The 23,335-nt window shown below is 34.1% G+C and overlaps 1 protein-coding gene and 1 pseudogene across 3 annotated transcripts in view; one reads left to right on the top strand and one right to left on the bottom strand.

Annotated features, from left to right (window-relative positions):
* Positions 1-23,335, bottom strand: part of IPO11 (importin 11) — a 177,358-nt gene that overhangs the window by 37,213 nt on the left and 116,810 nt on the right. For all 3 annotated transcript variants that reach the window (XM_045525079.2, XM_045525080.2, XM_010966247.3), the window contains exon 27: positions 13,757-13,878. In XM_045525079.2, coding sequence (XP_045381035.1) covers positions 13,757-13,878 — 122 coding nt within the window. The remainder of the gene's footprint in view (positions 1-13,756; positions 13,879-23,335) is intronic.
* LOC141577242 (mitochondrial nicotinamide adenine dinucleotide transporter SLC25A51-like) lies at positions 480-3,714 on the top strand (annotated as a pseudogene).

Below are 23,335 nucleotides of genomic sequence, written 5' to 3'. Positions count from 1 at the left end.
TTTAAGGGCTGTGCTATGAGAATATGTTCTACCGTGCTGTTAAAATCTAATTACATATACTTTAGAATTTAAGATAGTCCTTTGGAACCTATAAATGTGAATTTTGATGTAATAACTGCTAATAAAATTATATGGAAACACTGGGGGGAAAAGCCTCCATTAAAAATAAATAATAACCTAATTATCCCTCCCCCCCAAAATAAAATAAATTAAACTGTGAAGTAATTTTTTTCAAATGTACTAGATACCCAAATATCCTTCAATGGCTGAAGTGATATATTAATACAATGGAATACTACTCAGCAATAAAATAAGAACATTCTAATAACATACACAACAGCTTAGATGAATTTAAAAGGCATTATGTGTCAAAAGGATATATACTACCTGATTCTGTTTATATGACATTCTCAAGAAGACAAAATTCTTGTGAAAGAGAACAGACCAGTGGTTATCAAGAGTTAGAGGTCAAGGTGAGGATGTGTCTCCCAAGGTATGTAGCAAAAGAGAGTTTCCTCAGGTGATAAAATTGTTCCTTGTATTCTAATTGTGGTGATGTTTTCATATATCTACATGTGTTAAAATTTATAATAGTGCATATCCCCCCAAAAAGTCTAATTTACTCTATGTAAATTTAATAACTAAAAGTCTTTCTATTTTAGAATACAAATACAAATATTTGCATTTGGAATATTATTCAATCATAAAGAAATGAAGATTGCTTTGGCAATTCTGGGTCTTATGTGGTTCCATATAAATTATGGGATTATTTGTTGTAGTTCCGTGGAAAATGCCATGGGTAATGTGACAATAGACTTCAGACAATACTACAAAGCTACAGTTATCAATACAGCATGGTACTGGCACAAAAAGAGACACACCAATCAACGGAACAGAATAGAGAGCTCAGAATAAACTCACACACCTATGGTCAAATAATCTTTGACAAAGGAGGCAAGAAAAGACAATGCAGAAAAGACAGTCTCTTTGGCAAGTGATGATGGGAAAGCTGGACTACTGAATATAAATAAATCAATGAACTTAGAACACTTCCTCACACTATACATTAAAATAAAATCAAAATGGCTTGAAGACTTAAGACATGATGTAAGACATGACACCATGAAACTCCTAGAAAAGAACATAGGCAAAACATTCTCTGACATAAACTATAGCAATACCTTCTTAGATCAGTCTCCCAAGGCAAAACAAATAAAAGCAAAAATAAACAAATGGGACATGATAAGCTTTTGCACAGTGAAGGAAACCAAAGCCAAAATGAAAAGGCAATCTACAGAATAGGAGAAAATATTTGCAAATGATGCAAGCGACAAGGGATTAATTTCCAGAATATACAAACAGCTCATACAACTCAGTATCAAAAAAAGCTCAAAATCAAAAAATGGGCAGAAGACCTAAACAGACATTTCTCCAAAGAAGACAGAGAGATGGCCAAAAGGTACATGAAAAGATGCTGAATGTTGCTAATTATTAGAGAAATGCAAATCAAAACTACAATGAGGTATCACATCATGCCAGTCACTATGGTCATTATCAAAAATCTACAAATAATAACTGCTAGAGAGGGAGTAAAGAAAAGAGAATCCACCTACACTGTTGGTGGGATGTCAGCTGGTGCAGCCACTATGGAAAACGGTATAGAAGTTCCTTAAAAAACTAAAAATAGAGTTACCAAATGGTCCAGCAATCCCACTCCTGGGTATGTATCTGGAAAAGAAAAAACTCTATTTCGGAAAGATACATGCACCCCAGTGTTCATAGCAGCACTATTTACAATGTCAAGACATGGAAGCAACTTAAATGTTCATCAATATGGAAGTGGATAAAGATGTGGTATACATATACAGTGGAATATTACTCAGCCATGAAAAAGAATGAAATACTGCCATTTGCAGCAACATGGATGGACCTAATAAATACTATGCTAAGTGAAGCCAGATAGAAAAAGACAAGTATTATATGATATCACTGATTGTAGAATCTAAAAAACAAACAAACAAACTTATTTATAAAACAGAAACAGATTCAGAGGCATATAAAACAAACTTACATTTACCAAAGGGGAAAGGGGAGAAGGAGGGATAAATTAGGAGCATGGGATTAACAAACACACAACTATATCTATATAAAACAGATAAACAATAAGGATTTACTGTATAGCATAGGGAACTATATATTCAATATATTGTGATTACCTATAATGGAAAAGAATCTGAAGCTGTACACCTGACACTAACACAATAAGTCAACTATAGTTAAATGAAAAAAAAAAAGTAAAGAAAAGCTACCATTTCTCCAAAACACAAGGCCCAAATGGTGCAACGAGTTAAAAAAAAATCCTTCATGAAGAAAGATCTTATACAACACAGTGAATTCAGAAGCTCATGAAAAGAGGCCATCAATCCTAACATCTTCAGAACAAGATACATCACCTCATACTGCAAATGTTAATGAAATACATTACTTGTGTGGCTGCTGTGCAATTTTCATCAATGCTAACACATTTCCCATTCAGAAGGTCCTATTTTGGCAACCACTGTATGGAATCAAAACCCAGGATGCAGCAGGTGAGGGGAACAGCCCAGTGGTAGAGCACATACCTGGCAGGCTGGTCCTGGATTCAAATCCTAGTGCCTCCATTAAGGGAAAAAAGAATTTTAAAAAAAGGCGGGGGGAATGCGGTTCTTCAGTTGAGGAGAAATGTATTTGAAACTTGTATTGTGGAATCCTCCCCACATTAATGCAGAAGACAACTACACTGGCACTTATGTTTGGGTCTGTAGGAAGATTTATCTTGCCTCTCCTTAAGCATATCAGTACCCTGGAGTTTGCAACCCCTAGCACAGCAGCAGCATTTGTAGGGACAACAGAAGCAATTTTCACTCCACTGGAAAGAGTTCAAGCACTACATTAAGACCACAAGCATCATGACAAAGTTACAAACACTTATGAGGCTTTCAAGACACTGAAATGCCATGGAATTACAGAGTATTATGGAGGATGGATGCCTATTTTTAAAAGTTTCAGCAACGTCCCTTCTTTTGCCTTTGAGGTACCGTCAAGGAGCATCTGCCTACCATGATGACTCATAGTGCTCATCTGGTCAATGATTTTATCTGTGGAGGTCCCATGTTGGGACTTTGTTTTTCCCAGTTAATGTTGTAAAATCTTCATGTAGTCTCAGATTGATGGGAAATTTCTATCTTTCCTGAAGATTTTCCAAAAAATCTGGCTAGAATGGGACAGTAAACTGACAAATTTTTTCAAAGCTGTCCATGTGAATTACCATCAGTCCCTCATCTCTTGGGGTATAGTTAATGTGACTTACGAGTTCTTGTTAAAGATTATGTGAAAGAAATTGGTTAAGTGCCATTTATCAACTGAATAGACCTGAGAAGAATGCAGTTTGGTCTCATTCCTAATTGGCTAAATTACCGGGGGGGGGGGGGGGGGTGAGAAAAAAAAAGAAATAATCTTTTGGACATAAATGTCCTTAGAAATAAAAATTCAAGAATCCCAAAGAAAAAGCAACCTAAGTATCCACTGATGGATGGATAAAAAAGATGTGGCAGAGTAGAACCACAAGCTCGCCTCTCCTCGTGACTACAACAAAACCACAACTGACTGCTAAACAACCACTGGACAAAAAGATGGGAATCTAGCAAAAAAGATCTTCAACTAGAAACATAAAGAGGGAACCAGAGTAGGACATTAGGAGAGGCATGCTTGTGATATAACTGGGTTCCATTACCTCCAGGTGGGCAACCCACAAGCTGAAGAATAATTAAGCTACAGAGGCCCTCCTACAGGAATGAGAGTTCTCAGCCCCACGTCAGGCTCCCCAGCCCAGGGTTGTGGCATTGGGAGGAGGAGATTCCAGGTCATCTAGTTTTGAAGGCCAGTGGGGCTTACCTCCAGGAGACCCATGGGACTGAGGGAAACAGAGATTTCATTCTCTTGGGAAGCGTACACAGACTCTTGCGTGCGCCAGGTCCAAGGGCAGAGGCAGTCATTTCATAGGAACCCAGGCCAGACCTGCCTGTTGGTTTTAGAAGGTCCCCTGGGGAGGCAGAGGATGGCTGCAGCTCACCCAGGGGACATAAAAGCTGGTGACAGACATTCTGGAAGTGTTCACCTATATGTGCTTTCCTGGAGGCTGACACCTTGATTGGATCATTAGCATCAAGACCTAGCCCCACCCAACAGCCTGCAGGCTTAAGGGCTGGGAAGACTCAGGCCAAACAACACACTGAATGGGAACCCAGTCCCACCCATCAGCAGACCTCCTGAGCCACAAACTCCTCTAGACACTGCCCTACCCACCACAGGTCCAGAATCACGCTTCACCCAGCAGTGGCCAGGCATTAACTCCTCCTGCCAAGAAACCTGCATAAGCCTCTAGTCCAGCCTCATCCACCAGGGGCAGATACCAGAAATAAGAAAACAACAATCTCAAAGCCTGTGGAAGGAATCCACATACACAGGCCAGGCTCTACACTGGGACTGGCTGGAACCTGGTCCTTGGGTGACAAGAGAGGAGTGTACTGCTGGGACACATAGGATGTCTCCCACAGAGGGCCACCTCTCCAAGGTCGAGAAACATAACTAACCTATCTAGAAATATAAATAGAAAGACAAACAATATGAGGTGGCAGAGGAATATCTTCCAGGCCAAAGCACAAGATAACACCCCAGAAGAAGAAATAAGTGATGAGGAGATAGGCAATTTATCCAAGAGTTTAGAGTAACGATGGCAAAGATGTTCAGAGAACTTGAGGAGTATAGATGCACAGAGTGAAGTTTTTAGCAAAGAGAAAATATAAAGAATACCCAAACAGGATTGAAGAATAAAATTACTGAAATGAATAGCACACTAGAAGGAACCAAAATAGACTAAATGAGGCAGAGCACGAATTAGTGAGATAGAAGATGGATTAGTGGAAATCACTAATGCAGAACAGAAAAAAGAAAAAAAGAATGAAAAGAAGTAAGGATAGTTTAAGAGAACTCTGGGACAACATGAAATGCACTAATATTCACATTATAGGGGTCCCAGAAAGAGGAGAGAGAGAGAAAGAACCTGAGAAATTTTTTGAAGAGATAGTAACAGAAAACTCCCCCAACTTGGGAAAGGAAACAGTCACCCAAGTCTGGGAAGCGCAAACAGCTCCACATAGGATCAACCCAAAGAGGAACATACCAAGGCACATAGTAACCACACTGACAAAAATTAAGGATAAGGAGAAAATATTAAAATCTGCAAAAGAAAAGCAACAAATAACATACAAGGGAACTCTCACAAGGTTATCAGCTGATTTTTCAGCAGAAACTCTACAGTCCAGAAGGGAGAAGCATGCTATATTTAAAATGATGAAAGGGTAAAACTTACAACCAGGAATACTCTTATCTTAGCAAGGCTCTCATTCAGATTTGATGGAGAAGTCAAAAGCTTCGCAGATTAACAAAAACTAAAAGAATTCAGCACCACCAAACAAGCTTTACAAAAACGTGAAAGAACTTCTCTAGCCATCAAACCACAAGAAAAGAGAACAAAAAGAGAAAAAAAACACCTACAAAAGATTGCTTTGGCAGTTTGGGGTCTTTTATGGTTCCATATAAATTGTGGAATTGTTTGTTCTAGTCCTGTGAAAAATGTCATGGCTATTTTGACATGCATTGCATTGGATTTGTAGATTGCTATGGGTAGTGTGGCCATTTTGATAATGTTGATTCTTTCAATCCAAGAGCACTAGAAATCTTTCCATTTCTTTTTATCATCTTCAATTTCCTTCATCAATGTTTTACAATTTTCAGAGTACAGGTAACCTTCTTGGTTAGGTTTATTTCTAGGTATTTTGTTGTTTCTGATGCAATGGAAATGTTTATGCCAGTTGTAAAATTCTGGTTTTTGAAGCGCAAAAAAAAAAAAGTGAAGGGCCACAAATGGCAGTATAATTCTTTTTTTTTACAGGTGAGTTATATTCCATTGCATATATGTGCTACATCTTCTTTATTCATTCATCTATTGATGTACTTAGGATGCTTCCATGTCTTGGCAATTGTAAACAGTGCTGCTGTTAATAGCAGGGTGTATGTATGTTTTTAAATTAATATTTTTGTTTTTCTCCAGTATATGCCCAGGAATGGAATTGCTGGGCCATGTGGTGGTTCGTTTTTGGAGTTCTGAGTGGCTGCACCAATTTACATTCCCACCAACAGTGTACAAGGGTTTCCTTTTCTCCACATCCTTGCCAACATTTGTTGTTTGTGTTCTTTTTGATGATGGCCATTCTGACAGGTGTGAGATGGTGCCTCATTGTGGTTCTGATTTCATTTCCCTGATACTGTTGATGTTGAGCAGCTTTTCATGTTCCTGTTGGCCATCCGCATTTCCTCTTTTGGAAAAAGTCTGTTCAGTTCTGTCCATATTTTAAATGGGTTGTTTCTCTGTTTTTTAATCGAAATACAGTTGATTTAAAATGTTGTATTAGTTTCTGGTGTACAGCATGGGTGGACTTGGAAGACATTATGCTAAGTGAAATAAGTCAGACAGAGAAAGACAAACACTATAATATATCATTTACATGTGGAATCTAAAAAAATACAACAAACTAGTGAATATGATATAAAAGAAACAGATTCACAGATGCAGAGAAGGAACCAGTGCAGAGAGGGAAGGGAGAAGGGCAAGATGGAGGTGGAAGATTAAAAGGTACAAACTATCAGGTAAGAAATAAGCTACAAGGGTGTATTGTACAACATGGGGAATACAGATAATATTTTATAATAACTATAAATGGAGTATAACCTTTAAAAATTGTGAATCACTATATTGTATACCTATAACACAGAATATTGTACATCAACTATACATCAATTTAAAAATATGAATTATAAAATAAAGTTATAAAAATATTAAAAATTAAAATTAAAAAAATTAACCATTTAAAAAAAAAGCTGAGGTAGAACTGAAGGAGTTAACAGCTGGAGGCTGTCAATTGACCTTCCTTCTCCTAACATTCCTTTTTTGAAGGAGGAGCAGCCATTTCAGTGTCTGTCACAAGGAGGCATAGAATAAAAGTCCCTACTGATGCCTCCAGGATTAGGGACACTTCCTAAGGAAGTGACATTTAAACTGAGGCCTCATGGATAGATTAAAATTGGCGAGGGAAGAGTGAGAGGATTCCCGACCAGGGAACAGATGTGGGAAGGCTCTTTGTGGCAAGGGTTTTGAATCCTTGAAGGAACTGAAAAAAGATGGCTGAGCACAATGCGTTGAGGACAATGCTGGTTTCCAGCATACACTCCAGAAATCAATCCTTCTCTAACTTAATGTGTATGATGTTCTTTTTTGAGAATCTCTAATTTAAAATGCAGATCTCTGAACCCCACTCAAAGATTCTAATGCAGTAGGTCTAATGTACAGCCCATCATCTAGGTTTTAATAAGCACTTTGGAGGATTGTGATAAATAGTAGTTGTTGTTATTATCTCTTTGCTTGCCTGTCTCCCACAGACTGTGGGATCCTCTCAGTTTCCTAGCACCCGGCATAAAATGTGCACTTGATAAACATTTGAGGAATGAATAAATGACAAATAAAAAAATTGAGGGCCAGGTAATGAAAATAGGATATCTAAAAGCACCTTATAAACCATAAATAAAATGTTCTATACTGTTAAAAAAAAAATAGATGTGGCGCACACACACATACACACAGAATGAAATATTAATCACTCAGCCATAAAAAAAGAATGAAATCCTGCCATTTGTGACAACATAGATAGACCTAGAGAGTGTTACGCTAAGTGAAATAAATCACACAGAGAAAAACAAATACTGTATACTTTGACTTATATGTGGAATCTAAATTGCAAATCAAATAAACAAACAACAAAACAGAAACAGACTGATAGATACAGAGAACAAAGTGGTATTTGCCAAAGGGGAGGGAGTGGGGAGATGGGCGAAATAAAGGAAAGCAATTAAGACATACAAACTTCCAATTATAAAACAAATAAGTCACAAGGATGTAATGTACAGAATAGGGAATATAAAAAATAATAACTTTGTATGCAACAGACAGTAACTTGTGTCGATAACTAGACTTACCGTGGTGATTTCATAATGCATGAACATACTGACTATATTGTACACCTGAAACTAATATTGTAAGTCAATTATACTTAAGGAAAAAGAACAATCGCAAAGAAGATAGTATGAAAAAACCCTGTGAAAATGACAATGCTCATTATAGAAACAATGCATAAGTGTATGCAAAATGTAAAGTTCGTGAGAAAATCACTGTGTGTCTGTGTTTTTTTACAACCCAAAGTACAAAATATTTACTATAAACAAATACATATTTTAAATTAAGTACAAGTTAGGCCCACAGCAAGACAACCCAAGAAAATTTGCTGTACAAGACATTATTTATATATATACTATATGTATTTTATTAAAATACACATTTTGTAAAATATATAAATACAGCATTTTTTTAAATGATGTGTTTCCACACTGCTATATGCAAGTAGTTCATAAACTGATTTACATACTACAGTGGGCCCTCCATATCCGCAGGTTCTGCATCCTCAGATTCACCCGACTGCGGATGTGGAGGGCCAACTGCACTGTGTCATTCTATATAAGGAACTTGAGCATCCTTGGACTGTGGATTATTATTCACAGGGGTTCCTGGAATCAATCCCATGCAGATACGGAGGGCTGGCTGCACTTACCAAAAGCAGACTACAAAAAGTGAAACAGAACTGTATTTATTTCTCATTGGCTTCTTCACAATTATAGAGATATGAATATGTCTCTAAATCTGAGGAAACCCGCCTTGTAATCTCTAGCTACCAATTTGTTTAATGTCCTTTCTCTTAAAACTCCTCAATAGTGGCCCATAACTTCTACCAATATTTCCTAGTCACCTGCTAGTTTCTTATTCACTCATTTAACTAGAGACAATTATGCCACATCTGCACATATAAATTAACCACATTCTATCTTTCAGTTATTATTTTCCAATTTTCCTTAGTACAGATTCTTGATTCCAATCATATTTACTCCCCTAAATATGCTTTCCTCTGTCATTGCACCTTAGCTTATTCTATTTCTACAGAGAAGCATGCCCTAATACCTCAAACTCTCCCCAGGACATCTATACCAAGATCAACCCTTTCCAGACACAGGTCAAATGTCAAGTACAAAGCTTCTGCTGCCACAAGGTACCCAGTCCTTACTCTCCATGCCCTACTGGTATGTGATGTTAACTTCCACCTTGTACTTTTGAAATACTGTGGTATCAACTACCATCTCTTCAAGATTACTACTCTTTTGTATACTCCCAAAATTAGAACTATAAATTTCCCAAGGGCAATGTCTATGCCTCATAGTTCTCTGTATTCACACAATACGTACTTAATAGTTTTTTATACACAGCAGGTTTTCAATATATATTTTTAATCCAGTAACATGTAATTCAAACCAAATTCACCAAACACATACTTTTTTAAAACGCTGACATAACTGTAATTACACTAACATGAATGCCTCTGCTATTTCACAAACTTATACAACCACTGCAATGATCTGCATAAAATTCAGTATTGACAACTCCCAAGACCTCGTCAACTAAATATGTATTTTTTAAATTCCATAAGCAGTAGGTATCTTATTTCTATGATTCTCCTAAGAGCCTATATCATTGTACCACTTTATAGCCACAGGGAAATTTAGGCAAGTTATTTCAAATTAAAACAAACAAACTAAACTGATTACAATCATCATAAAGGTAAAAAGAAAGGTATTTATTAAGGAAAAAAATTGCCCAGAGACATTAGTGATTACTGTAATTTCTTGCTCTCCAATTTTTATCAAGATAGTTCTTATTTGACAATCCAAAGCAACTGCAAAATAACTACATTTACATTAAAATCACTCTGGTAAATAGAGAGTATTTCCAAAAAAAGTATATCCAAAGAAAGGTCAGGAGATCTAAAAGTAGCCATTCCCTTGAAAATAATGACGAAAATCTATGGGTCTTTTCTTAGTATCAACCAGGTGAAATTTCCTTTTGTCTCTGCCTCCAAGCCTCTTTGCTTTTTTCTTCCTCTCTATCCATGAAAATGGGGCAAAGGAAGACTGAGGTATTTGGACCTAAAACGTTTGAGACCTAGAATTTGCAAAGTTGGCTTTTTACAGTGTGGTATGATAGAATTCCTCCTGGCTTTTCTAAATATCAATATGCAACATTCCTTGTAAATAATACTCTTAAATGAAAACTTTAAACAAAACCATCACCAGAGAAAAATTACTCAGTCTGTGTCTATGCACAAATTTGACTCTAACTGACAAATTCTGCTGGAATAACAGAGACAACACATCAGAACACATCAGAAATTCAATTCCCACAGAACAACAGATTAGATTACTTACTACCTTTATAATTCCTAAATCCCATGAAAGTAATTCTATTTGTCAGTATACACGCAGAGTATTTCAGTGCCTCTATGAAAACGACACTACTATACAGCAGAGCCAGTCCAGTGATGAAAAAATAACACTGGGTACTAATTTAAGAATAAGCTTCCTTTGGTAGAATACATCAATTTTTTCAAACATGAAACGAATTTTTTTCATACACTATGAAATGTGATCTAGCAATTATCAACTGTAGCAGCTACTGCAACAGTAATTAAGTAATATCTATTGAGTTCTTAACATCAATTATATAAAAGCAACTAACATTGCACAAAAGAAACTAATATCCAATGAGTTCTGAATTACCTCACTTAACTTTTACAATAATCTTACAAGAGCTACTACTATTAACCTCATACAAACAGATGCAAAAAAGTTAAATAACTTGCCCAGAATCGCAGTTAAAAGGTAACAAAACCTGAGTAGTAAGATTCTTAAAACACTAAGGTATATATTTACTGATGATTTTAAGGGACTCCCAAATCAGCACATAGTAATCAATCAACTAATAGTCTTTGTGTCAAGTTAGCTTCCCAAAGGTGAGTAATGCTATAGCAAACCATTTAAAAGAGCCTTCTACCACAATGAGATACCACTTCATATCCACTAGCATGGCTATAATCAAAAAGAGATAATAACAAATGTTGACAAGAATGTGGAGAAACTGGAACCCTCTGCTGGTGGGAAAGTAAAATGGTATAGCTAATTTAAAAACCAGTCTGCCAATTCCTTAAAAGGTTAAACATAGAGTCATCATATAACCCAGCAAAACCCAAGGGAAATGAAAATAAATATACACAGAAAAACTTGTATGCAGATAACAGCATTATTCATAATTGTCAAAAAGTAGAAAGAGCTCAAATGCCCAACATCTGATGAATCGATAAACAAAATATGGTATATCCATATAAAACATATTATTCAGCAATTTAAAAAAATTAAAAAACTGATAACTGCTAAAATATGTAAACCTTGAAAGCACGCTAATTTAAAGAAGTCAGTCACAGAAGATCATATACTGTCTGACTGCATTGGTAGGAAATGTCCACAATAGGGAAATATTTTCCTTATAGAAGCCATCTATTTCCACAACTTACATATCAAAAATATTTTTAAACCACACACATAAAATTAAATACTGAAGCAAATAGTATTGTCACAAAAAGTTTAAAATAAAAAAGCTTTAGATACAACTAGATATATTTCCACACTTCTTAATCAGTGTAATTTCAAGTTTTCCCTCAATAACCTCAGTACTGTATGTTAAAGAAAACTCTAACATGCTCTACTAACCTTAGTATCTTTTACCATTCATTAATTTATTAGCATTTATTCAGCAAATGTTTATAGAGCGCTGGCTACTGCCAAAAACCAGGTTCTTTAACATTAACATTTTAAAGGCCTAAATAATTCTCTTAGTCACTATTTTTCCACTAAGAGAAAGGGACAGAGCAGTAAGCTAAATGTTGGTAACTTGAATCTGGTTTCCAAAAATAAGATGCCACTCAGTTTCACAGTGAGGAACTACGTAGGTCTTGTGCACATCAACCTGGGAAGTAGCAACACCTGACAGTTAAGAGGGCAAGCCCTGCCATCTAGTCAAAATTTGCTCTATGACATGCCACATGCCAGAGCCTAGATGAGTTATTTAATTTTATTTCCTTGCTTTATAAAAAGAGGAAAATCATAAGTATAATTCAGGACTGTTTAAAAATTAAATGAGATATAAATGTAAAGCACTTAGCAAAATATAAGACATATGGTAATGTAAACAGATAAGGCAGGGAGTCCCTGGAGAAAGAGTACCAGGCATGGCTTTCTTGACATAAGAGAAGCTATTTTTGGCCTAAGCCATTTTGTGGTCTAAGCTTGGCCTTTACAGGTCTCAGTAATAATGATCTTAAGGGAATAAAAGAGCAAACTGTTACCAAGCAATAGAAGTAGCAATAGCAAAGATAAAAAATCAGTAGTAAAAACCCCCAGTTCTATTTCACTAGTAAAGACTAGCCTGAAGCACTTTCTTGAGATGTTTTACAGAATTCAACCACCACCACCCGCCCCAGCCCTAGGCATTCAACCCCAGATCAACAGGAACCTGAGGGATGATGACATAGATCTCCTTTGAACCTTCAGTCAACTAAAGCTTGGACTCTGTCAACTGCCCAAGCCTCTTCATGAATATGTATGTACCCTTAGCTTGAAACTTCCCCAAAACTTCCCCGCTGCTTTGGGAAAGATCCCCAGTGTTCTCCTTACTTGCTACAGGTAATAATTCCTACCCTCTTCCAATCTTTGGCGTGGTTGTGTTTTTTGGCTCAACATCCACTGAAAGTGAACCCAAGTTTTTGAGTAACAGTAAGCACTCAAAAATTATTACCTATTGTTATGGTTTTAGGACAAAACAATTACCTGTGTTCTTAATCCACCAAATCACCTACTAGAAATAGCACATAAATTTAAAAAAAGAAATTCTAAAGGTAACTGGACTTATTTCACTAATTTATCACTAGGTTGTATGCACTCTAAAAAACTCTCTAAGACAAAATGATCTAATATATTATCATTATTCTTTTCACAAGCAATCAAGCCTTAAGACCTGCTTTCATGCCTTTAAAATTAAAAGTACCAAGAAACAAAAACAAAAACAAAAAACCCAAAAGTACATAATGCCAAACTCCATAAAGACAGGGATAAAAGAAAAAAAAAAATCTTTAAATGTCCAAATGAAAGCATTTTGTATTTGCTTTACAGAAATAAAAATTTTAACAGAGGTTGTAAAGTATACTTAATGACTTCATCTACATAAAGAAAAAAAAAAACTTGTAAGCTTCTTTAAAGATAATCCAAAATAAATAACAAATAATAACAAATTTATATAGCATACTTTTGAATTACCAGAAGGATAATATATTTTATGAAGTCCTACTGACATTGAAATATTATATATTTAATATATTTATATAAAAGAGGACCTAAAATAAGTCTAATAAAATCTTATTATTTTAAAAAATGGGAATTCAGACAAGAATGAAATAAATTGGTAAAATGAATACAACCAGGTTAAACAGTACTCACTGCTCTCATTTACATCTTTTTAGATCTAGACCAACACTTGCCACATCATTATTAACAAAATTAGCATACATATGCATAAAACACTGCTCAGCAACATACAGCAATACCAAAGGTCACAATAGTGCTAATATTTTGATGCTTTAATTAAACAAATTTTACGAAAACATTTCCTCACCTATTATCAGATGGCAGAAGAGAAAGCAAAGCCAAAGCTGAAAGTTTTCTTCTTTCAGGCTGGGTAATATTGTCCATGCGATCAACCCACATTTCAATCATATTTCCCAAAAGCTGGTCCATCTGAAAAAAGACCAGGAGGCATCTCAAAATATTTGAAATGCTACTTACTTGTGGATAAGTACTGTTAAAGGCTAAAACCTTATAAGGAATGGTTAAAGTTCAATTCTAGCAAACTACAGAATTGGCATACAAGAATCTGGGGCAAGCCTTGAGCTGGAAAAAAAATTTTTTTTGATCAAAACCAGAAAATGACTAATTAATTTGAGAGCCAATTAATTCTGGGAGCCAAACAGATTTGTTCAACTTACCTAGGCTAGTCTAGAAGTTGTATTTTGTAGATGTGATTAACATTTACAATTAGATGACTTTAAAAAGATTACCATAGAGAATGTGGGTTGGGCTTCATTCAGGGGTAAGCCTTTAGAGCAAAAACTAAGATTTCCCAGAAAAGAAATCCTCCCTCAGGACTGCAATATAGAAATACTGAATTTTCATTTTCAGCCTGTCCTACAATTGTTAGTCCCTATAATTATGTTAGCCAATTCTTTAAATCTATCCCCTCTTCTCGTGTTTGTGTGTATGTGTGTGCATGTGTATGGATGTGTGTATGTTCCCTCAATATCCCTCCCTCCCCGCACACCCGCACCCACACCCACACACTCACACACACACACAGAACTGCTTCTATTTTTCTAAAGAACCCTGATTGATACAGTTAGAATCTACAAAGTAAAACATAACCAAGTATACTCATCACGTAGATTGAAAGTGGGTCTGAAGGTCTGCTTGTAAACACTTCTACACTTTTTTAAGAGCACCTTTTTAAAAATGCATTTATTATCAAAGTTTGAACTTCATGGATTTTGGTAACAAAAGATCAACCTTGAGTTCCCACACTTTTCTACTTTTGCACTTCTCCATTTTTTCCAAGAAATGATTCAATACATTTTTAAAAATAATAAACTGTCAAGGAAACATTTAGCTCAAGACAATTATTTATACTTGAGTTCCCCAAATTGAGTGTTGCAAACCAAGATGCCACCACAGTGAACTCACCGAATATTTTAAATGAAGAGAAACACAAATTTTTGTCAGAAACTGCAAGAACTACTAGCTCAAGACAGTTCCCAGTTTTAACATTACACTCCTTTCCATGACTTCATTTCCTTGAACATACTACCAAAAAAATCAGAGTACAACAGAAAAACAAAAAACAATGTAATTCTAAGGTTTAAGCATCTGGGTAGTGCCCAATACACATTCCAACAATAATCGGTAATTATGGTTATTTAAGAATGAAATAAAGATATTATTCTTTAGATTTTTGTATATAATTTTCCAACAGATACCATATTATTAGGACATGAGTATAAATTATTTGGACCCAACTACTTAATAAAAGAAACAGCTAAATATTTATATTTCTTTTAGCCTAGGAGCACTGTGAAAATACCACTAATACACTAAGGGCACCATGAAGCAATACAGTCTAGTTAACTTCTGATTTATACCACAATGTCTTCAATTTGTACTTAATTTGGAAATAAATGGTACAGATGCTTTATAGATTTACTGCAATAAATATCTAGTAAGCAATATTTTAAAAACCAACCATAAGCATTATAAAAGCAAATATCAAGTTATTAAAATGCAATATATACAACTAAAGCTATAGTAATACGTGTGACTGAAATAAAGATGTAATCAGCAAAGACAGTATCTCTATGACCTAATTTTATTTATTTATAACACATTTATTTCCTCTATTATAAAAATATTCTACCACAGCACCTATAAAAAATAGAAACAGGACAATTAGAACAAATGTTGATGATCATTTATAGAAAATCATGAAACAACAAAAGAATTCTGCAGTACTTTCAGAGAACTAATTTCTAAAATCAAAATATTTCTTAAGTGGCATTAGAAAAAAAATGATGAGATTTCTTTACTTTGATAATATTTGCCAAAATCTACCCTGGCAGATCATGCTGAAGATACTACAATTAAATAAACAGCTACTGCAGAAAGAATTTTATTTCTGACTGGTTTTATCACTTTGTATAACTTTAAAGAATGAGTTATAAATATGGTTTCTGTAAGAATTAAGTAATTTTATATCATTATATTCCCTGTAGGACAGAATAAAATGTCTATACAAACGGTGATTTTTTATTTCTCTCTTCAAATGTTTTCTTCTTAGTCTAACCTTCATACCAGCTGCTATTCAACTAATAAAATGTCATTTTTACATAAGATTCCATGAAACATCATTCATCATGTAGAAAAAAGAAAAGACCTTCAATGTCTCTAGTATTTGAAAACTGTGTGCTGCTTCAAGTCAAACATTTAGGACTCATTAAGGGGAAAATCTTATAATTTAAGTGGCAGGTAAGTCATCTTCTGAAGATGAAGAATTTGTAGGATTTGGAGTAAGTTATCAAAATGTTTAACTCCCCCCTCAAAAAAATTTATAAAGTCTAAATTAAAGGATATTGCCAGGAAGGATAAGATGACAATGTTTCTAGAGAACAAGGAAATACATACAGAATAGCTGAGTTCAGTCTTAGTTTTGTAGAAAGATAAACAGATAATATTACTCAAATTATTCAGCTGCAAACACCTTATTGCATCTTTATTATAAAGTCATTTACCCTAGAAGCATACTGACATTGTGAAAACAATTTTAGTATTTGCTGGCTCCCTCTGAAATTCCACTAAAATCAGAGTAAAGAAATAGAAAAAGCAAAGAAATAACCCCTCAGTGTCTATAAAGAAGAGAAACTACAATGGGTAAAGGTGGCAACAAGTTTTTGAAAGATGGCAGGTGGATAGAGTGCGAAGTGACTTGGCAGAACAGAAAAGCCTCAAACCAAACTGCCTGCCAGGGGATTAACAGTCTAATAGATCTGGTTCTCAGAACTCCACAATCATCAGGCCACAAAGAAGACAGAGGAGAGATACAGAACTCAGAACAGGAAAACTAGCTGAGAATCTGTGTAAGGAACAATTAGAACTTTCTAGATCCCCTTCCCTACTCCGAAAGAAGTCCAAAGATACAGTATCTTCAAAAATGAAATCAGAGAAGCTCCAACTCAAGGCGTCAAAAATAGGGGGAAGGCAAGGTGAGATATAAATTAAAATCAGATGATTTAGATGAAAATAGGGGTGCTGAATGGTGAAACATCCTCATCCCCAAAACACGTTTCCCCATCCTGAGTTCCATAACGCTTGTTCATGCCTCACAAGAAAAGAGAAGACCTCAGAGAAAAGGGGTCTACAAGTACTGTCATTTTTCCAGTAAATTTCCTTACAGCAAAAGCATCATTCTGCAATACCCCAAGGCTCTAAATTTTAAATTAGGTTATCAGTCTAAAAAGTTTTCTTTATTCAATATAAACAAATGACTGAAAGATTGACTAGCTAATGCTTAGAGGTAGAACTGTTCTAATGGTGACTCGGTCTGCAATGAACCAACTCCTTTCCTAAAGATATAAAATCACTCAATTAACTTGGTTTCCTGTACTATCTGACAACTGTTTTCAAATGTTTAGAAGAAACCTTTCTCCAAAATGTTTCTCCTTACCTGCTTCAAAGCTATCTGGATTTACAGGAACCCATCTTCCTCGTCCCATCTGATTCTGATGTTCTTTAAAACTTGCTTACAGTCAAAAGTAGCCATTTGAACTCAACAGTATTTCATTCTCTTTCATTCCTCTAGTCTCTACACTCAAACATGATGGCTCAATATTCTTTGGCCATATTCTTTGTGTAAAACATTTCTTCATATTGAAAAGTGAAAAAAGAAAAGAAGTGTTCTATGAAAAGCCAGTGCTCTAAATACAGTGTTAGAAATAAGTCTGAATCAATGATAACATCTCTTTTCAATCCTTCATACTGCCAATGGGTTGGAGCAATACTAGCACCAGCCACAGGTCGTTTTTCCTGTATATTATTATATTTAGCCCAATGGAGGTGGCCTATTCTCATATATTTTTAAAAATGGAAATAGAAGACATTTGAGATAATAAGAAAACACAGGACATTTCAGAAACCTTTCCACATGATGACTTTTAAATGCACAGCACCTGAAGAACTATCCATTAGTTACACAGTCCTGGGTAATTAAAGCATATTTTGGGGATACAGATGGTGTTAAGTATATGAGAGTGCAGGGGCAAATTTTCTTTTAAGGTCTAAGAACAAGTAAAGTTGTATTTTCAAATCTTCTCCACTTCATGCAAACATATACTATGCTAGGTCACTGATTTTCAGACTCATATTGTGCAGCTTCTAACAATTATTTGAGGTAAGATAATTAAAATATTCAAAAATAAAAAAAATTTAACATAATCTTTATTCTTCTAGAAATTAGAATTTAAACACTACCTATCAAAATATATAGCACAAATCATTAACAAATCATTTAAATAATTTCTGCCTTTCTACCACGTGGGGTCACAGTGAGAAGTCAGCAGTCTGCAGTCCAAGAAACAGCCATCACCAGAAGAATCCAACCATGCTGGCAGCCTGATCATGGACTTCTGAGCCATCAGAATTTACATCATCAGCTGAAGTAGGTACCCCTACAGATACACGAAACCACCTCCTAGCTTTGTGACCTTGTAGTTCATAGTCAAATAGAGGAGAAGATAGGCAAATAAGTAATTCTGTAATTCAGTCTGAAAAATCACTCAGTTGAGTTGTAGAAGAGGGACTGGAAGAAGCCCAATATTAGAATCATGTTAATATTATAATCATGAGACAAGGACTTGGGCTATGGCAAGCTGAAAAGAAGATTGATTTAATGTGCTGGCTTACAAGAATAGAGGGGATGAAGGAATAAGTTAAATGACACCAGGATAGGGCTCAAAGTTCTTTGGTATAACTGGCCCAGGCTCTTCAATACGTTAAGGTCACAGGAAAAAAAGATGGGGGTGGGTGGGTGTTTTATAATTAAAGACAAGAAAATTTCTGAATAAACGAGAGAAAAATATAGAGTAAGTATAATGAACACTCATAAGAAGAAAATGTCACAGGATGTGAGGGCTCAAAGAAGACAGAAGACCCTGAAATGAAGATACTGGGATTGGATTGTTAGGAAAAGGTCAGACATGGTCTTCCTAAAAGGACTGACCTTGGCTGGAGAAAAGCAGAGGCTGGTGATTAATTCTTAGAAAACGCATATGGTTTACTAGGGAGCGAAAAAGAGAAAACATCAAAGAGACCAAGAAGGAAATCAAAGGGAAATTAACTTACAATGTCCTGGAACCTAAAGAAGGGAGGAATTTCATGGAATACATGAATGAGTGTGTCAGCTAAAACCAAAGGAGGAAATGAATGTGTCCTCCAATGAGGTTTATGTTACACACATATATAACACATGTATACATATATAAATACATATGTATGCACATATATGTTTGCATGTTATAGGTTAATCTAGCATGATTTATCTAAAAGACTTATCTTTTTCCCATTAAATTTCCTTGGTACATTTGTCAAAAATAAATCAATCATTAAAGTGTGCACCTGTTTTTCAACTCTATTCTGTCTCATTGATCTAAATGTTTATTTTCATGCTATCACAGTTTCTTGGTTAGTATAGCATTATAGTATGTCTTGAAATCAGATAGTATTATACCTGTTTCAACTTTGTTCTTGTTTAAAGTAGGTTTGGCTATTCTAGGTTCATTACATTTCTACATAAGTTTTAAAACTGGCCTGCCAATTTCTACCAAAAAAACAAAAAAAGAACAAACAAACAAACAAAAAACCCAAAAAACAAATCCATAGGGAGAATTTTTCTTAGCAATATTGAGTCATCTAATCCATGAACACGGATATACATTTACTGAGGTGTTTTCAGAGTGCTCAGCAATGTTTTGTAGTTTTTATTTTACATGTCTTACCCATATTTTGTTAAGTCTACCCATCCTTAATATTTCTAGGTTTAATGTTATTGAAAATGACATTTTGAGAATTTCAGTTTCCAGCTGTTTACTGGTAATGAAGAGAAATGAAATTGATTTTTATATGCTGACCAAGTATCTTGTGACCTTAGTAAATTTACCAATAGCTTTATTGGAGAATGTAATATACAATCATGTTGTTTGCAAGGTACAGGTTTACTTATTCCTTTACAATCTGAATACTTTTATGTGTTTTTTTGTTTTTGTCTTATTGTACTGCTTAGGACTCCCAGTATTATGATGAGTGGAAGTGCTGACATATCAAATCTGTTAGAATTCTGCTTATTCTATTACAAATTATTTCAGGTATGTAAGTTGAAAGATTTGTGAATGAAAAAACTATGAAAGTGAAAGATGTCATGAAAATTAAGAGATGTGAAATATTATTCAACCAAAACAAAATATTAGTTGTAAGAAAAATTGTGTAATCATGTGGACTGCTCCCTTTTCTTTGATGACAGATGAAAAATATATTGAGTCTTTAGGTTCATTCCTTTATTGTATCCTGAACTTGGCCAATGATGGTTGTAAAAGCTCAGTTCATTCAAAATGAAATAAAATTAAACCAACTAATTAAATATTACTTTTGCATGAATTTTAGAGACGTTAGAAATATTGAATCTGTAAATATTCAATATTTAAAAGTATTTTGAAGGGCTAGAAAAGCTTTGAATGTAATTGCAGTTAGTTTAACAGAAGATGAGAGATGATTCATGACTATGAACATTAAGAGAAATTACTGCTTTTTCAGACTACAGGTTGCCTAGAGACTAAATACTTAGGAAATTGTTGAAAATATTTGATGTTATTTTTCAAATGTAAAATCTTGACTCAAACTGGAATATTATTCAGTTAATGTCAACAGCATCAAATAAAAAAAGTGTATTCACAATTTTTAATACCAGCAAATGATTCAGAAATTACTATTTTGTGTGTGTATATATATAAAACAAACTGATTTTTTTTCTCCTATGTTTTCTTCTGGAAGCTTTTATAGTTTTAGCTGGTGATGTGCCCAAAATTATTTTGGAAATGTTGACATATCTTTAGAATTTTACTATATCAAAGAGCAATCTTCAGATCTTAGTTTTCATATAGTGCAAGAAAACTATCCACATTTGCTTAATTACATTAGTACATTTGAGGGAGAAATGAAAAGAAAAAGTAAAACTGCGGGCCTAATATTCTCCCAATTTCAAGATCCAATTTGTGATTTTCAGGTATATTATTTGCATCTTTCTGATGCTTATTTAATGGAACAGTAAACATGAAATTTATTAAGAAAAGCTTTGACTTACTTGATTTACTTCCTTCATTGCATATTCTTAAATTTAGTGACTTAGAACCAAATTAGAACAAGTGGAAAAAAGTTTTTGACTGATGCTATACACCCTTTCTCCCTAGAGTGACACTGGCAGCTTTTATACAGTGAGGTATTCATGTAAATGTTTCTTATTGAAATATTTTTCTTAAATGCCAAGTTTATTATTTCAAATATTCTTTCATTGAGCTACATGAGATCAATAAATGTCATTAAATATCTTTAAAGTCATGAATTTCTCATTTAAGTAATTTACAAGTAATTCAAAAATCTTATTTTCTCATTTTAGTAAATACATGTTATTAGCTAACAGGTGGAAAACAAATTCAGAAAGTAACTATCGGTACCACCAATATTAATTTTTTGAAATTTCTATTAAATATTCCATGTCTTAAGATACTATATTAAAACTACATAGTAGATACAATTTTTATTTTTTTATTTTTTTAACATTTTTAAATTGAGTTATAGTCATTTTACAATGTTGTGTCGAATTCCAGTGTAGAGCACAATTTTTCAGTTGTACATGAACATATATATATTCACTGTCACATTTTTTTTTTGCTGTGATACAATTTTAAAAATGCTGATGGTACTTTAACAAATGTTTCTGTTCACTTCGACAGTTTATTTCAATCACTTTATTAACTAGTTATTTCAATCACTTTATTAACTAATATAAATTTACGATATTTCCTTTTTTCCTAATTATTGTAAAAATTCTTTACTTGCCAGAAACATTAATAGAACATGACTGATATTCTTAAATATTTAGAAACGTCAACTTTAATGATACAACTTCTTCAGCACCTTTGTGTCTGAATTTTATATCATTAGTCATAACAAATCACATTTTTGTTGAAATAATAAAAATATTTCTCATTGAAATCACTTTGTTTTACTTTGCACTGAGTCCTACAGTTTTAACAGATGTTCCACACTGTTCTAAATTCTTCAACATATCAGAAGATGTTCTACATTGCAATTTATTATTAACATAATTTCTTCATTATACTCCCTCATAGTCAAAAGATTTGTTTACAAAACTGAAAAGAAATGATAAACTGTTTCATAGTAAAATTTATACTATTAATCAATTATAGCATTTATCAAGGTTACTCTTAAAACTGTTTTCTAATTAGCAGGGACTTACTTCAATATTTTAAAATTTTCAATTTTAAAAATCAAAGAGGAAGGAACACTTTCTAACTCATTCTATAAGCTCATGCTGAGGTCAGCATTAGCCTGGTAACAAAGCCCAACAAAGATACTACAAAAAAGAAAAGCTACAGATCAGTATCTCTTATGAACATTGATGCAAAACTCCTAAACAAAATACTAATAAAGAGAATTCAGAAACATTTAAAAACATGTTCATAGGTTGAAAGACTTAATATTGTTAATATGTCTATACTACTCAAAACAATCTAGTTTCAATGCACTTTCTTTCAAAAATCCCAATGACATTTTTTGCAAAAACTGAAAAACTCATCCTAAAATTCATATAAAATCTCAAGTAACCCTGAATAAACAAAAGAGTCTCCAAAAAGATGAAAAAAGCTGGAGGACTCACACTTCTGGATTTCAATATGTGCTACAAAGCCTTCGGAATCAAAGTAATATGATAATTGCATAAAGATAAACATACAGACCAATGGAATAGAACAGAGAGGCCAGGAATCCTTGCATTTATGGTCAAATGATTTTTGACAAGAGGGCCAAGGCCATTCACTGAGGAAAGGATGGTCTTTTAGACAAATGGCTTTGGAAAAACTGAATACCCACACGCAAAAGAATGAAGCTACACCTTTACCTCACACCATATACAAAAATCAACTCAAAATAGGTCAAAGAGAAAAGCAACAAAGATATATTGTATAGCACAGGGAATTATAGCCATTATCATGTAATAACATTTAATGGAATGTAATCTGTAAAAATACTGAATCACTATGCTATACACCTGAAACTAATATAAAATCATAAATCAGCTATGCTTCAATTTAAAAAAAAAAAGAGTTAAGAACTTAATGTAAGAAATAAAACTATAAAAACTCTCAGACAAAAAAATAGTACAAAAGATTCACAACACTGAATTTGGCAACAATTTCTTGGCTACAGCATCAAAGGCATAGGCAATAAAAAAAAGTAAAATGAACTGAACTTCTTGAAAATTAAAAAAAAATTGTGCATCAAAAGATACTATCAACAGAGTAAAATGGAA

This window comes from Camelus bactrianus, chromosome 3 (assembly GCF_048773025.1).
Source record: "Camelus bactrianus isolate YW-2024 breed Bactrian camel chromosome 3, ASM4877302v1, whole genome shotgun sequence".
Lineage (NCBI taxonomy): Eukaryota > Metazoa > Chordata > Mammalia > Artiodactyla > Camelidae > Camelus > Camelus bactrianus.
This window is presented reverse-complemented; position numbering and strand designations above follow the sequence as displayed.